Source organism: Argentina silus (assembly GCF_951799395.1).
Source record: "Argentina silus genome assembly, chromosome: 20".
Taxonomy (NCBI): Eukaryota; Metazoa; Chordata; class Actinopteri; order Argentiniformes; family Argentinidae; genus Argentina; species Argentina silus.
The window spans coordinates 10663009-10680508 of record NC_139674.1 but is presented as its reverse complement, the minus strand read 5'-3'; the positions used below and the strand labels follow the sequence as shown (position 1 = coordinate 10680508).

General features: G+C 44.7%; 1 protein-coding gene across 1 annotated transcript in view; it reads right to left on the bottom strand.

The window, feature by feature from the left end:
• Positions 1–17500, bottom strand: part of LOC310820471 (voltage-dependent calcium channel subunit alpha-2/delta-1-like) — a gene marked incomplete at its 5' end in the record, with an annotated part of 88097 nt that overhangs the window by 24412 nt on the left and 46185 nt on the right. The window contains 14 exons of the mRNA XM_083692102.1: positions 174–245; positions 347–418; positions 1369–1443; positions 1652–1735; positions 2553–2633; positions 4737–4826; positions 5388–5437; positions 5939–6017; positions 6389–6493; positions 7007–7165; positions 10352–10451; positions 12293–12343; positions 13013–13082; positions 13871–14002. Of these exons, the coding sequence (XP_083548228.1) occupies positions 174–245; positions 347–418; positions 1369–1443; positions 1652–1735; positions 2553–2633; positions 4737–4826; positions 5388–5437; positions 5939–6017; positions 6389–6493; positions 7007–7165; positions 10352–10451; positions 12293–12343; positions 13013–13082; positions 13871–14002 (1220 nt within the window). The remainder of the gene's footprint in view (positions 1–173; positions 246–346; positions 419–1368; positions 1444–1651; positions 1736–2552; positions 2634–4736; positions 4827–5387; positions 5438–5938; positions 6018–6388; positions 6494–7006; positions 7166–10351; positions 10452–12292; positions 12344–13012; positions 13083–13870; positions 14003–17500) is intronic.

The following is a 17500-nucleotide window of genomic DNA, read 5'->3' as shown; positions in this document are numbered from 1 at the left end:
GCATGGGATATTGACTTAAGCTTGGCTTTTGAGGGATGACAATGTCTGACAACATTTTGATGAACATATCACATAAAGGAGCGGGAAGACAGTTTCGATGCTGAAGGGAATGTCTGATACAAACAATCCTCAGCTTCATCATCATAACAATAATCATCATTCCATAAAATCACCTCATCCTGGGACTTCACTTGTGTGAGTAGCTTTTGGGTGCCGGTATTTCCGTCAATCATTTTTCTTCTTATCTGTAGACAAAATTACCAAAACGGTATTTACGTTCTTCAAAACAGTTGCAATGGAGTCATCTGAGGATCAAGCCTAAGGAGGAAGTCTTCATATCACTTACCTCCACTTTAACCTCATCCTCCAACTCTGCATCCAGGAAGTCCAGAGTTACAGGCTCCTGGAATTTAGGGTTCTAAACAGAGGAGACACAACAACACAATCAACAGTCGAAGGTCCTCTCCTTGTATAACCTCCTTCATCTGCACAAACGGGAACACATACAATGAGGAGACATAGTCGAAGCCTGTTGGGTGATGCAAAATGTGCCAGTCCAGTTCTTTCAGGGTTAATGTAGGAAAGGAGACAAGGAAACTGGACTGGCACATTTTGCATCACCCAATAGGCTTCTACTATGTCTCCTCATGTAGTGGCATTGTTTTAACATAAGCTAGACCTAGACTTGCAGCCATTGTTGATTGTATTGGCATAATGTTGCTTGCTGTATCTGCTTCGACTCATACTGAATCATAATGGTCTGGAGTTGCAGATGCAGCAAGCGACATTATGCCAAAACAATCAACAATGACTGCAGGGGTCTAGCTTATGTTAAAACAATGACCACTGATTGAGAACAGAAACTGTCCAATCAAGTTACAGACCACTATGTATCAATATGTACATATTACCAAATCCAATTTCTTGCAATACATTTCCAGCAAGTTTCTTATCAAACAACAAAAACATGTCTTTCACCATACTTCTCTTTCCATGGTATTTTCCAAAGAGAACATCAGTGACATCTTTCTACGTGGGGAATTTACGGGAAAGCCGCAACACTAGCCTCTAAGATGAATGGGAAACACATGGCTACGTAGGCGTTTTTTTTCTCCTCTGCGTTTGTTGTGTGGAACTCTTGAAGTGTCCTTTATTCACTTCTAAACTTCTCCACACAAACGCCATATGGTGACCTTTTCGGGATATAGAGCAGCTAGCCAAACATAGCAAGCATACTGTAACTATGCTATGCTACACTAGGCCGCTACATGCTAAATCTCCCTGGCTCTCGTTGACAGGTATATTGGGTTTTGGCCTAATGAGGCAGTGAACCATGTTGCGATTATATAGGCCACAGATGAGTGATACCTTCGGCTGGAGGTTGGGATGCAGCAGGACGTAGCCATTAGGGTCAATGGCAAAGTAGTAGCCGTTTGGTCCAAGCTGGAAGAGGGGACAGAGGGAGAGATAAGGATAGTTTGTGTGAGGGGAAAATGTGATGCAGGTTGGATAGTGGTACTAATGCAAACAAGGTGTGCGTGTGTGTGTGTGTGTGTGTGTGTGTGTGTGTGTGTGTTTGTGTGTGCACTTGCATATGGTGTTTACTGTGATATTAGAGTTTGTTTATGTATGTGTCAGAATGAGTCCTTACGGTAAAGCGTGGTGTAAATCTCTTGATGTCATCCAGGGACACATCAACAGCCATCACTCCCAATATCAGCTGGTTTTGAGGCCTCTGTCAAAAACAAGACAAAGACAACAAGACAAATAAGCAAAAAAGGTGAAGACCAGAGAAAGCCGGCTGTATGTCTTTCAGCGGAACCCTGGTGCTTGCTGCATTCACAAGCTTTTGTACAGCAAGTAATGTTTTGCTTTCCTGATGAGTCAAGTCCCTTTGCGCCTTTCCATCATTTAAAAAAAGAGTACAGTAGAAACTGTTGTCTGGAAATCCAAAGTCACCGTGACTAATTGACGAGGCATCTTCAGCCTTTGTTTAGTCACATTTGAGGTACATCAACTCATCTTGAAGCAGTTAGCTACCGTTATCTGATCCCTTTTTATTCGACCCAGCAACAGGGTGCCTGACTTCCTGTGGTGGGTGGTGTGTGGGATGGCTTTGAAGGACCACACTGCATCAACAAAGGCGCAAACTTCAACCACAAAGAAGCGAATGATAAAAGACTGAGGGTCTTTTACTTTATTGACTGTATTTATAGTGCGTGTAATTGTCTTTGTCCTGTAAATGCTTTTTAACATGGAGCAAACAAACTATCCCAAAGGGGTCAAACGAGTCAGTCAGTCAGGAAAGAAGGAGGGAGGGAGTGAAAGAAAGAAGGAAGGGAAGGAAGGAAGGAAAAAAGCCAGAAAGAAATGAAAGGAATTAAGTAAGTAAGCAAGCAAGCAATTGGAATGAAGTACGTACGTAAGTAAGTAAGCAAGGAAGTAAGTTAGTTAATTAGTTAGTAGATAGGCAAACACGTAATAAGTAAGCACTGCAAGCACTGTAAGTGAGTGAGAAAGCCAGAAAGCCAGAATGTCAGTTGGTACTTTACCTTTAGGCCCCTGGCTTTGTCGTCTTTAGTGTTGGTCTTGTTGAAGACTGGCAGCGTCCCTGTGATCACCAGGCCGAGCTCCTGCAGGCCAAGAGATCAACTGAATAAACAGCAACTCCCAACTCTCTTTTGGAACAGTGACTTTACATGTATCCTATCAGCATCAATAAGGCAATCACAGTTTCCAATCTTACAATTCAAATTTCTATAGTTTTTTTTGTTCCTAGTTCTACATATAAAGGTTTAGTGTCAGGTTAATAAACAGTGAGTATAGTGTTCACCTTTATGTGCATACTTCTGTAGTATGTGTGTACATATGTCATTCCTGTATGTACACCTATATGTGTGTATAATTATACCAGTGTGTGCACTTCAGCTGTACTTCAATATTGGAACACTATCGCGCATGGTATTGTACAGTGGGCAGCACGTCTGTTGATTCTGTCCACAATAAAAACGTTCCACCCGTGTCAGAGGGTGCAAACAGTGACGCAAATAGTGACGCACTACCAAATACAAACACCAGCTATCTAGTTCTAAAAATATCACACAACAAGTTCAAATTCTGCATGAACACCGTTTTTTTGTTCTAAAAATAGTCCATATCAAGTTCATGTTCTGCGTGAACTTAAACAGTGGATAAGGCGAGGGAGTGAACTCTAAGAAGATGTCAAAATAAATGATTCTCGATTCTCGTTTCTTTTTTTGGAATTACTGCATGATGATAATAATAATTAATATTAATACAGGGTTTTTCATAGATAGTCTTGCCTGTTTTGCTTTTTAAGACAAAAAGAAAAAACACTGAAAAGCTTTTCAATGTTCACTCATGTTGCATCAAATATCATGGTGAGTTCAAGCAACCTCCTAAAGTGTTTAAAAATAGCCTGGCAGAATGTAAATGACATGTCCTCGTGGATGACCAGGGGGAGGACAGTGTGTCAGTGTGTGTGTGTGTGTGTGTGTGTGTGTGTGTGTGTGTGTGTGTGAGTGTGTGTGTGTGTGTGTGTGTGTGTGTGTGTGTGTGTGTACAGAAAGACGTTATTGCAGCATTTGACTTGAGAGACATCTGTTTCCAGTAACAAGGGTCTTTAACGAGTCCCAGGTCGACAGACGCAAGACTAACTCAGACAAAATGTTTCATTAATCTGACAAAGATACATAAACAGTACAACAATAACTGGGAAAAAATGTGAGTTTATATTTGAAGTGGCAGGCAGTTCTACAGAAATAAAGATGCATGTTCTTTTTCATCAGTGACAGGACAAACCAGTGCATTCTCTTGGTTAGGCCTACACGTGATACAATCACAAGCTGCAGTATTTTATAGATGTGCATGAACGCCGTTTAACACATATCAATGTGTTTTGGATACATGTCTGTGTCTCATCTATTCAGATGTAATTATGCTGTGCACTGCCGTGCTATTCTCACATGTTGACAGCTTGCTTGAGTACACTACTTGTCTTATCTTGTGTTTAAGTTCATACAAACTTGAACTCAATATGAGCTTTCTTTGGAACTAATAAGACTGTATTCAAGCGAAATCTATTTGTAGATGTAGTTAGCTGGTACATTTTTTTCTAAGCGCATTTGCGTCACTATTTGCAACCTCTGAGACCTCTGAAAAGTCTGTGTTGTGGACATGATACGGCAATCAACACTTGTCTTGTTCTATAGTACAACTGTTTACATAGAATCCATGCACTACACCATGTACTACACTACTACATTTGAACTTGATATATTATATCTTTAGAAGCAGTTATCTGATGTTTATATTTCCAAGTGTATTAACATCACTATTTGCACTCTCTGACACTCATTAAAAGTTTGTATTGTGGACATGTGTGATAATCAACAGCTGTTCTTGTGATGTGAGTGTACTGCACATGTAGCATTTGAACTCAATATGTGACATTTTTAGAACTAGATAGCTGGTGTTTGTATTTAAAATTTACATTTGCGTCACTATTTGTCCCCACTGACACTCTAATCAGTGTTTTGCACACTAACTATCTTGCATTGTGTCCAACGTCATACCATAATCGAGTTTTCACTGTAAATATTGTTCTGTACAAACCTTCTCACTGTTTGTGCCATGTTGTGTCAGACTTTCCACTGCCAGTGTTGTGTCATATTTGGTTTGCCAACTCAACAACTGTGACAGTCGGTCGTACGTACCAGTGCATCCAGGTAAACGTTGGTCCACTGAACCTGCTTCGCCAGTTTGTCTGCCTTGACCATGGGTCTGCCCAATACATCCAGGTACTCCTGTGTACGGTATGAGAAACAACATCAATTAAAAAAATGATGACAAATACTTAAGAGGAGAGACATTCAAGCACACTTGCACAGGACTGAATATTGCCTTGAGTTAGGGTTAATGACCTAGGTTAAAGGAGCTACACGTACAATTTGGCTCCCCTGTGGCCACGACTCGAAATTGATGAGCAATTACATGAGCTGCTTTGTTTACATCTTTGTAAAAGCCATTGGCGCGAGCTAGCTTCCATCACAACATCGTCTATCCACACCATTGGGATCCTGACATGTGAAGCAAACAGGCAATAATACATAATTGCTGAGGATCATTTTGATTTGCCTTCTTTCTGTAACGAGCTATGATTTGACAACAGAGTGGCCATACTGGCCAGGAGAAATCAATACGTTAATACCGGAGCCAATTAAAACATTACTTTTAAAGACCATCGCTCCACAATCTCTGCAGATTTTTCAAGGCCATTCTATGCTGTGGCACAGTGAAAATGTCATGTGTAGCTCCTGTGTCATGTGTGTTTAGTGTTATTAGATTGTCTATTGGCCATATTTTACCTGAGTGTTGATCCTGATAGCACCAATAGATGGGATTTCATAGTAGTACCCTAAAAGAGAAATGTTTGACCTTTAGAAATGCTATTAATTACAATATGATATACAGTACCATACCATACCACCACAATATGATGGACACATTATGGTGGCCCTGTTTGAATATCTTCAACATCCTTGTATGTTCCCTTACTTGAAGAAATCACCAGACTATAGAAGATTGCACTGTAGAGACCTGGGTTTAAATTAAATCACAATATTTACTGTAGCTTTGCCTGACTGAGTTTGCTTGGTACAATGGAACCAATGGAATTATCCCAAAAGTTCAAACCCCACCCATCTGGCACTCCAGGCAGGCCCAAACAAACACTCTCAGTATATGAATGTTTCTAATCCTTTTCGACTCAAGCCTGCTATTGTTACAGCAATGGGATGGAAACATCACTTTCACTTATCCAATCACGTGAGAATATCAAAAAAGGAAGGGAGGGGAGGGAGGAAGTGTGCACTCGACAGGGACGGAGATGTGGCGTACGTTTGGTACCGTACTGTACCTTTGTTAGAGCACGCCATCCACTGGATGGGTCCTTTGTCGTAGTTATGCTGGCCCACTGAGAATGTGAATATCCGAACCTATGGAGTGAATACAGCAGGGGTGTCAAAGGCATTTGGAATGATCAATTGGATTATGAACAACTGCACAGAATGATGAACTCTATGGATAATCGAGGTGTTGCTCTGAGGTATGCAGGAGTACAGGACTCATCTTTCCCAGCCTTGATGTAAGCTAGTGCAGCGGAGACGGTTTGGAACCACTATCCCGGAATCAGTAACCTTGCCTAAGACCCTTGACGACGTGTTAGCTCCCTGAGCTAACGCCGAGGCTTTAGCTTAGCGGGCTAGGGCTCATGTCTTCCACGTGGGAGACCTGGGTTCGAGTCCCAGTCAGTCGCTCTCGCAGTAGGTATCCATATTGATGTGTAGGAGTGTGTCACTCTACTGACCTTCCTGTCAGGGTTGTACTTGTCAAAGATCTCCTGAGCTCTCTCCTCCCCACCGTCGGTGAACAGCATGATGATCTTGTTGCAGTTCGCTCTGGTCACGTTCAACTGAGAGAGATTCACACATCAGTCAGATTTATTTCACTCATTCATTCATTGACACATTGTGTATATATATATATATAAGATGGTTGAAATGGTTGCCATTTTTTTTTGGGAGCAACCGACAATTAAGTAAGATCCATTCAATGCCATTCCCTTCATACATTCTGTTGAGAGTCGATGCACCTGACAGAGAGAGTTTATTTCCCATCAAATTGCAGAGTGAGGACAAGCCAGGTATAAGCCAAGTTATTGCCACCAGAGTATACAGTATAAATCATTGACATTTCCATCACTACCAGCAGAGGGCGATATATGACAACAATGCAGAATTGTGGGATTAGTTGCTAATTGAACATTAGATTTTAATCTACAGAAGTCTTTCAATTTCTTGGTGTTAAATCAACTACACACACACACACACACACACGCACACGCACACGCACACGCACACGCACACGCACACACACACACGCACACACGCACACACACACGCACACACGCACACACACAACGTACCGATGACAGCTGCTCGAAAGCCAACTCGAAGCCTCCCTTGTAGTTGGTGATGCCCTTGGCTACGATGCCCTGGACGGCTTCCTTCAGGATCTTCTTGTTCCTGACGTTGGCTTGCACCAGGTTGTCAAAGCATGCTGCCTGGGTGGCCTTTTCATTGAACTGTAGAGGGAGGGATATAGAGGAAAGGAGGGAGGGAGGGAGGGAGGAAGGGAGGGAGGGAGGAAGGGAGGGAGGGAGGGCGGGTAGAAGGAAGGAAGGGGAATGCAAGGAGGGAGAGAGACAGCTTTATTGAGTTATCATTGAACTATAACAAGCAAAGGCAGAGAGAGATAGATAAATAAATAGATAGATACAATAGAGAGAGAGAGAGAGAGAGAGAGAGAGAGAGGGAGAGAGATAAATAGAGAGAGTGAGACACACACACAGAGACAGAAAGAGAGAGACACGCACACACAGAGACAGAAACATAGAGAGAGACAGGAGAGAGAGAGAGATGGAGAGAGAGAAAGATGGAGAGAGAGGCAGAGAGAGAGAGAGAGAGAGAGAGAGAGAAAAAGACAGAAAGAGAGTAAGATAAGAGGATGACAGAGAGAGTATGACAGACGTTCAGATGTGGGCGCACCACACAGACACACACAGGCACCACACAGGCACCACACAGGCACACACAGACACACACAGGCACCACACAGGCACACACAGGCACACACAGGCACACACAGACACACACAGGCACCACACAGGCACACACAGACACCACACAGGCACCACACAGGCACACACAGGCACACACAGGCACACACAGACACACACAGGCACCACACAGGCACACACAGGCACACACAGACACACACAGGCACACACAGACACACACAGACACACACAGACACACACAGGCACCACACAGGCACACACAGGCACCACACAGGCACCACACAGGCACCACACAGGCACACACAGGCACCACACAGGCACACACAGGCACCACACAGGCACACACAGGCACCACACAGGCACACACAGGCACCACACAGACACCACACAGGCACCACACAGGCACACACAGGCACCACACAGGCACACACAGGCACACACAGACACACACAGGCACACACAGACACACACAGACACACACAGACACACACAGGCACCACACAGGCACACACAGGCACCACACAGGCACCACACAGGCACCACACAGGCACACACAGGCACCACACAGGCACACACAGGCACCACACAGGCACACACAGGCACCACACAGACACCACACAGGCACCACACAGACACCACACAGGCACCACACAGGCACACACAGGCACCACACAGGCACCACACAGACACCACACAGACACCACACAGGCACCACACAGACACCACACAGGCACCACACAGGCACCACACAGACACCACACAGACACCACACAGGCACCACACAGACACCACACAGACACCACACAGACACCACACAGGCACCACACAGGCACCACACAGACACCACACAGACACCACACAGGCACCACACAGACACCACACAGACACCACACAGACACCACACAGGCACCACACAGGCACACCGTTGCTTGGGGGCTGCCTTTGTGGCTAGAAATACTAATATTTGTAGTTACTATACAAAGACACAGATGGATATCATCCAGTTGGTACACACACACATGCGCGTGCACGCACAGGCGCACACACACACACACACACACACACACACACACACACACACACACACACACACACACACACACACACACACACACACACAGAGAGCCCAACACTAGTCTATTGCCAGTCGTTTGATGAGCAGAGCACTGTGGGTAATTAGACTGATGACTGTCACGTTCAAAACATCTGGAATATGAGAAGGGGTGGGAGTGACTCTGGGGGGCTGTGATATCAACATCACCATCTGTACCATCTCAGACTGCCATGGATACACAGCAGTATAGACTGTCATAGGCACACAGTTCATACATGTAAGACACAAACTCACAGACAACAATACCCCCTCCCGCTACACACAAACACACTGACGCTACCTTGTTATAAAATCGCACCAGGGCTTATTCTTTCAGAAGATTCAATAGCCTCACTGAAAAATCTTTGCAGTTGGCTTGCAGCAACCAATACACTTATAACTCAGCTGCCTAATTTCATTCAGGATGTTATTCAGGAAATGGAAAGAGAAATGTAATTAAAGCTCACAGAACTCAAGAGCAAATAGAGTAATATTTGTTTACTTCCATAAAGAGAAAGTGAGTGAGTGAGTGAGAGAGAGAGGGGGGTGGGGGGGGAGACAAACACACAGAGAGAGAGAAGCGAGAGGAAAAGGGAGACAGAGCCAAAGGCAACATAAGCTACTCAGAAAATGTCCTCTTCCCTCCCATAACCTAATGAATTGTGAGGATGTGGAGAGCTGGGGGACTGATGGAAAGCCTTCATATATCACTTGTGTTACTACAGAGCCAAATCAAGACTAACTGGAACGGCTGAGGGAGATAGGGACGGCTCTAAACAAGGATGGATATGAATTTCCTAGGTCCTTTACCGCTAAACTACTGGGACCCGAGATTCCCACAGAATTTCAATTCGGGCCAACAGGGACTTTGATATTAAATTCCAATGTTTAAAGTACGGGACGCTGGAGTCACATCCGTATTTCATAATTTCTTGCCGTTCTTGTCTTGTCTCGGTGATGTAAGTGCTGCTTCTCGCTCACTCGGACATGCATGTCTGGATTCTAGCCCTGATATGCCACATGTACACAGTACACACACACACACACACACACACACACACACACACACACACACACACACACACACACACACACACACACACACACACACACACACACACACACACACATACACATACACACACACACACACACACACACACACACACACACACACACACACACACAATTGTAGAAGGACTAGGGTGTACATGCACATCAAAAACACATATAGAGATGGATGGACAGACAGACAGACAGACAGACAGACAGACAGACAGACAGACAGACAGACAGACAGACAGACAGACAGACACACACACACTTGTGCATACATGCGTACATCCCATCCGAGACATACTGTACAAATCAATCCATGCAGCACATAATTCCCCTAAATTGGCTTAGACATGCCAAGCCACAAGACGACGTCCAAGCACACAGAGCCCTTCAGCCACAAGGCCAGACAGACTAACTAACATAATACATTTTGCCCATAATGCAATCTGCCCAAAGCCACATTCACTCAATGAGTTGTTTCCAACAACCACATTATTCGTACTGGTTATCGCATCAAGGTCGTTGCTATGGATACTCACGGAGACCACGTTGACGTAGTCGTCATCAGAGAGGGTCTCTAACATCTCGTTGACAGAGGTGCGGATGAGGTTGAGGGTGAGCCCAGAGACACTCCCACTCCTGTCGGTGGGACAGAGAGGTGTCAGTTATATCTTAGTTATAACAGCTATCACATTGATGAGACGTCCTACAGTGCTGTCTATAACTCTCCTATGTAGTGTGATCGGACAGTAGTCAATACAACTAAGTTTAAAGGGATGGTTAAACATCGTTTTCAGACCTCAAAAGTGGTCTCATGTCAAGAGAATCTGAAGATCTCACACAATCAGTTTCAAAGTCCGAAAACATCTGACCAAACGTGACGGGGGGAAACGTAGGGGAACCAAACCATAATGAAGACAAACTAACACGAAAAGAAATTGTTTTAATTCATAAATAGCTTCTGTATCCCTTAGTAGGCCTGTACCGCCATAACATAACACGTGAAATACTGTAACACAGCTAACTACACCATGAAAGAGCCAGCCTCAACAAGAGACACTGCCTTTAAACCTGCCATGGGGATGCCCCATAAACCTACACCTGAGACTGGGCCTAGCGCACTAGCGGCACTAAAACAAGCGCAGGGCCGCTCGACTCCAAGGCTTTTAGGTGCTCATAAGCTCTAGAAATGTTATTACAACACGTGGGGAAAACGGTAGCGTCGTTAGGCAAAGCGAACAGCAGGAACCTGAGAATCACTTAAACCGCTATCACCAGGTCTAATCTAGCGAAAAAGCATATGAATTGCCGACATTAGCATAAAGTGACTCACTAAAATCCCACCGCTTCGTGTCATAGACTTACCGAGGGGTAAGCCTACCTAATGTTATACGTCGCGCCACTCGTGCTAAAATTGGATATGAGAGTCGAGAGCAGATGGTCTATAAATACTGCATATGATTTAATTGGAAGCAGGTAAAGAGAGAGAGAGAGAGAGAGAGAGAGAGAGAGAGAGAGAGAGAGAGAGAGAGAGAGAGAACGGAAAGAACGAAAAAAAAAAAAGTGGAGTGAGTCAATTTCTTTCTACCTTCCCTCCTTTTAGGCAACACAACTGAGCCTTTGAAGTTTAATAGCCTGCCACTCCGGTCCGCCAATTATCTGCGCTGTAGGAAGAGCTAAGAGGACGAAAATTGATTTTTCATGTTTGATGTACTTCTTTTCAGAGTGTTCTCATTCGGTGTTGGCGTGACGCCAGGCATGTCATTTCAGACGGCGATTAATCACGGTGCGAGGTAGCGCACACTTCTAATTTAGTCAAATCACTTTAATACTTTAATACCACTTTAATACCATGACCCCCCCCCCCCCCCAATTCCCCTGCTGGACCAGCTCCCCCCTGCTCATAATAGGACGGCACTATTATCCGTACAGTTGGGATTTGTTAATGAACTATACAGTATGACATCGACAGGGTAGCAGTGTAGTAAAAATTACTGCTATAAAGAGTATCCGGACTCACCCGATACATTACAATAACATTAGAGCATTTGCATAGCCACTAGTACAGGAGTGATGAGAGATGAGCAACTGTGATTACCTGGTGTCAGGTATTTACTGTTACAACATGTTTACTGTACCATATGAATTCTGTTCCCAGAGAAAACAGAAGCGGAGGTGGTATGTAAGTGCTCCATAGGGTATGGTTATCCTACAGACAGTTCCGCTAGTACTGGTTTAAGACATGCATAAAACAAAGCGTGGCAGAGTTTTAATGTCTCCAAAGTTTTAGGTCATAAGAAAACGCACAGATGGATGTTACGGTGCAGGCATAATGCTTTATCGCATTTGTGTTCTCAAAGTCAAAAGAGTGCTGAGACAGCCCTAAGCTCAGCGTTACAGAGTGCGGAGTAGTCAGAGTTTAGGTTTTGTTTATGTTTGACTGAACATCCAGTATGATTCATAAGTAAGTCTTCACTCACGCATCCACCAGTATCAGCATGTCCTTGGGTGACGCTGCCCCCTGGATGTACCTGATAAACAAACAGAGACGTATGCATGAAGACACACACGCACACGCACACGCACACGCACACGCACACGCACACGCACACACACACACACACACACACAGAAGACACAGACGCACACACACAGTATCAGGGTGAGAAAAATCTACATCATCAACTTCACTATGACAATGCAAGAAATCTAAGATTACATACTGTAGCATTTTTTGAAGCTAGTGTTCGTTGGATGCATCACATTGGATGCAGTCTGCCTCTGAAAACACCAATCTGAGCGCTCCAATTCGCTTCAGCTGAAGAGCGCTGCGCAGCACTGAGTTTTAGTTGGCTTAGCCGCTAAATTGGTCATTTCGTTCAGCAAAGCTTAAATTAGCGGGGAGGGCAGGTCTCCGGCAATGAGAGGGTGGGGATCATTGAACATGACGTGAAGATGTCCATTGCCCTCGCCAATCAGTGTGTGTGTGTGTGTGTGTGTGTGTGTGTGTGTGTGTGTGTGTGTGTGTGTGTGTGTGTGTGTGTGTGTGTGTGTGTGTGTGTGTGTGTGTGTGTGTGTGTGTGTGTGTGTGTGTGTGTGTGTGTTTGAGAGAGTATTTAATATGGGAACTGCAACGCTAGGTTCAGCAGGGCAGGGTGTATTCCGAAGAAACACTCTGTGAGATGGTGAATGGGACTCACCACGGTCGACGCCGGACGTCGTAGAGGTCGATCCTATTGGGCGTTTTTCTTGTGTCCATCCAGGGGGATGCTGGGATTTAAAATAGTTTTATTTTAGTGTGATCACTGAGAAACATTTTGAGAAACAACACAGGAGAACATCACTGAGAAACAACACAGGTTTATCCAAGATACTGTAGGCACCATAAAACATGTTCAAATTAGACAGCACCTACTGTATATCTCTGTGCCAATATTTGCATTTATTTGATATGGGTTTAATTCTTACCGACACCACCAAGGTTTCTAATACTGTACTAAATACTAAGATTTTTAATGAGTAAAGCCCAGTTTCTCTTCTCTGATGTCGGCGTTGAGGCAGAGGGATGCTATTGATGACTGTCCCTGTCTCCTGTGTGTCAACAAGCCCAAAGCATCCCAGTCCTGGTGACACGAAGACAGCCACCATGACTCATTGTTTGCCCAGCCTCCACTGTGTGTGTGTGTGTGTGTATGTGTGCGTGTGTGTGTATGTGTGTGTGTGTGTGTGTCTGTCTGTCTGTCTGTCTGTCTATGTGTGGTGTGTGTGTGTGTGTATGCGTGCATGCTAAGCACTGTATGTGGTGTGTGTGTGTGTGTGTCTGTCTGTCTGTCTATGTGTGTGTGTGTGTGTGTGTGTGTGCGTGCGTGTGTGTCTGTGTGTGCTAAGCACTGTGTGGTGTGTGTGTGTCTGTCTGTCTGTGTGTGTGTGTGTGTGTCTGTGTGTGTGCTTAGTAAATATACCGTGACAAAGTGGCCCTTTTGGTGGCACAGCGTGTTATGTCTCATGGGAAGGTTAGAGGCTGCGGGAATGACCTGATAGGCCGGTTCCCTACTCACCTGGGAAGTAGCGAGCCAATCCGGTCGCACTACCGAACACCTGCCACAGGAGAGTCGGGTCCTCCTCTTTGTTCTTCTTAAAAACGTCCTCTAACGCCTCCGTCCAGTTCAACTCGTTCAGCACAATGGTGGCTGTGTAATACACACACACACACGCACACACACACACACACACACACACACACACACACACACACACACACACACACACACACACACACACACACAGACAGATAGAGACACAGACACACAAGCAAAATTAGTCTTCATGCGTAACATGAAAAGGCACAAATGCAAGAACTTGTTGGATGTTGAGTCTCACTTGTTGGATGTTGAGTACGTGTCAGAGTTGTGGCATTAGAACCCTGCTGACTGAACTCAACACTGGAACACTGATTGTGTTCCAGCAACACCCTGGCACCAGCACACACACAAACACACTGTGCAAACATATTGCAGTGCACAGTGCCACCATGAACACACATACGCATGAATGCACACACACACACACACACACACACACACACACACACAGCCATAGAAAAATCTATCAGCATTAGACACTGATGGGAGAGGGGCAGCCTCCTCTCATATATTCACCCTGACATCAATCGGCTCCCAATCTCTTTTACAGCCACCCTGTCTGTCCCTGCCTCACACAGACACACGCACAGACACACACACACACACACACACACACACACACACACGCACACACACACACACACACACGCACACACACACACACACACACACACACACACTCCCTCTCCCACCTCCCACATTCAATCATTCTCTTTCACTCACACAGACACTGGAATCAATAGAGATGACTGTTTCCTCCCACCTTCTCCCAGCATGCCCACACACACACTCACACACACACACACACACACACACACACACACACACACACACACACACACACACACACACACACTCTCCCTGTCAATGCATCTCCATCTATCCCTTACCCTCGCTGTCTCCTCTTATTGTCACAAGAGATACTCACACGCACACACACACACACGCACACACACACACACACACACACACACACACACACACACACACACACACACACTCTCCATTGAGACCCCATCATGTACAGTGGCATCTCTGACATCAATTATCTAGGGTCAAAGGTTAATAGTGTTTCCAAGGGCAATGTACCTTCCAAGTCAGCCTGTTGTTATACGACACACTCAATGTGTTTGTTCATCATAATCTGAGTTTTTCCTTTCTCTGAATAAACCTCACATATGAAAGGAGTATAAATGGTCATAAGTGCTCTTCCAACTGACCATTTCTTCAACCAATCAATAAGCTTGCTGCTTTACTGAGCGAGGTATACACATTGAATGAGGGACAGAGTAAACACTGAACCAAAGAAAGAAGAAAGAGAGAGAGAGAGAGAGGGAGGGGGGGTAGAACCAGAGAGTGAGGGACAGAGTAAACACTGAACCAAAGAAAGAAGAAAGAGAGAGAGAGAGAGAGGGAGGGGGGGTAGAACCAGAGAGTGATGGACAGAGAAACATTGTTTTATTTAGTGTGGAGGAGATGTTATTTGGCTCATGCACTGGGAATCTAATTTAGTCTAAAATGGAAGTGTATTCCCCGGGAGATTGGCACAAGGATGGCTGCATGTCAAACTGACTCTGTGAATCATGAACCCATCACACAGCAATGAAGGAGGGGGGATGTTTGTGTGTGTGTGTCTTTGCAGTTGTGAAATAAAAAAAAAAAAAGAAGTACAAGAGAGAGAATGAGACAAAAATGAAATAACAAAGTAGTTTCTCTCCTGCAAATAGGGCCAGAGCAGTCAGATCGTGAGGACCCAACAGAGAGGTAGACTGGGAAAAATAGGGAGACAGAATTTCCTCTATTTGTAGTAGGTAAGACACAGTAATGCTATTCCAAGGTGGCTGACCCCAGTGTAGAAACTAGTTACTGTTATTATCTCTCTCTCTTCCTATTTTCCCTTTTTTCTTTCTCAGTGAGGAAGCCGTCTTTCTCTCTGTACATTCCCTCAAAGACTCTATTTACTGTAGTATTGCCTGCAGGTAGCCTCTCTCTCTCTCCCTCTCTCTCTCTGTCTCTCACACACTCTCTCCCTCTCTCTCTCTCTCCCTCCCTCCCTCCCTTTCTCTCTCCCTCTCTCTCTCTGTCTCTCACACACTCTCTCCCTCTCTCTCTCCCTTCCTCCCTCCCTCCCTACCTCTCTCTCTCCTTCCCCTCTCTCTCAAGGACATTTAGGGCAATCTTTTTTTTAATGTAGGGTAATATATATAGGGTAATATATTTCCCTAATGTCCTTGTATTGTGTGTGTGTGTGTGTATATATATATATACACACACACACACACACCCACATACATACATGTATCTATACATACACATACATATCGAAAACTAAGAATCAACAGTAAACATTTTCTCCCCATAGTGGACAGGCATTATCTACTACTATGGTTTCTAATATCTATTCAGCCTCTCTACGGTCGTGGCATGCTCTGACACATTTAGCTGCCAGCCATGCTGTTTCTGTGCTCTTCAAGAACGAAAGGGAGTTCATTTGTATGTGAGAGCATAGTCAAGTTTGAGATGATTTTTTTTTAATTTAGGGTAATATATTTCCCCAATGTCCTTGTATTTTGTATTATGGGCAAGTAAACAGCAAGTGCATCTCTGTTTCAGTCTCCTGTAGAGTACATAACATGCATAGCCTTTGTTGCCTGGGCATCCAAGATTTTGAATATCTGCCCTTTTCACTTTCAAGGCTATGGCCACTTATTATGTATTTAATGAGGGTCTCTCTCTCTCTCTCTCTCTCTCTCTCTCTCTCTCAGAGTGCCTAAGCAGGACCTCTGTAGGCCTGGGGGAACCATGTGTGTGTGTGTTACTGTAGGACCTAAATGTGTCCCCGTGATATTTGATCACCAGTGTGTTCCATCTTGTTCCTATTTCTTTCCTTTTTTCTTCTTATTTTGTCTTCTCTCTCTCTCTCTCTCTCTCTCTCTCTCTCTCTCTCTCTCTCTCTCTCTCTCTCTCTCTCTCTCTCTCTCTCTCTCTCTCTCTCTCTCTCTCTCTCTCTCTCTCTCTCTCTCTCTCTCTTAATGATACTGTATGTTGAGGTTCAGATAAGTGTACGACTAACAGGAAACAGTGAAGTATCATTGGCCAACTGTAATGTCAATCAGAGAAGGGGGGGTGTCGGGGGGGGGGGGGGGGGGTTGGGTGTGTGTTCTGTGGTAGAAGCTGCTGGTTCATTGTGTTTCTCCCTCGGGGACGTGGATGCACACAGACACACTCACACTGACCCCTGTTCATCTTGCTCATCAGAGCAAGCTGTCACGCTCCATATAGATAATCAACGCGTGTGTGCTCTCGCACACATATACACACACACGCACATGCACACACACACACACACGCGCAGACAAACACACGCGCAGACACACACACACACTTCTACTTTCCTACTCGTACTCATGGTGCATAGACACATTCATATGCATCCACAAATACACACACACACACACACAAACACTTTCCATTGAGACCCCATCATGTACAGTGGCATCTCTGACATCAATTATCTAGGGTCAAAGGTTAATAGTGTTTCCAAGG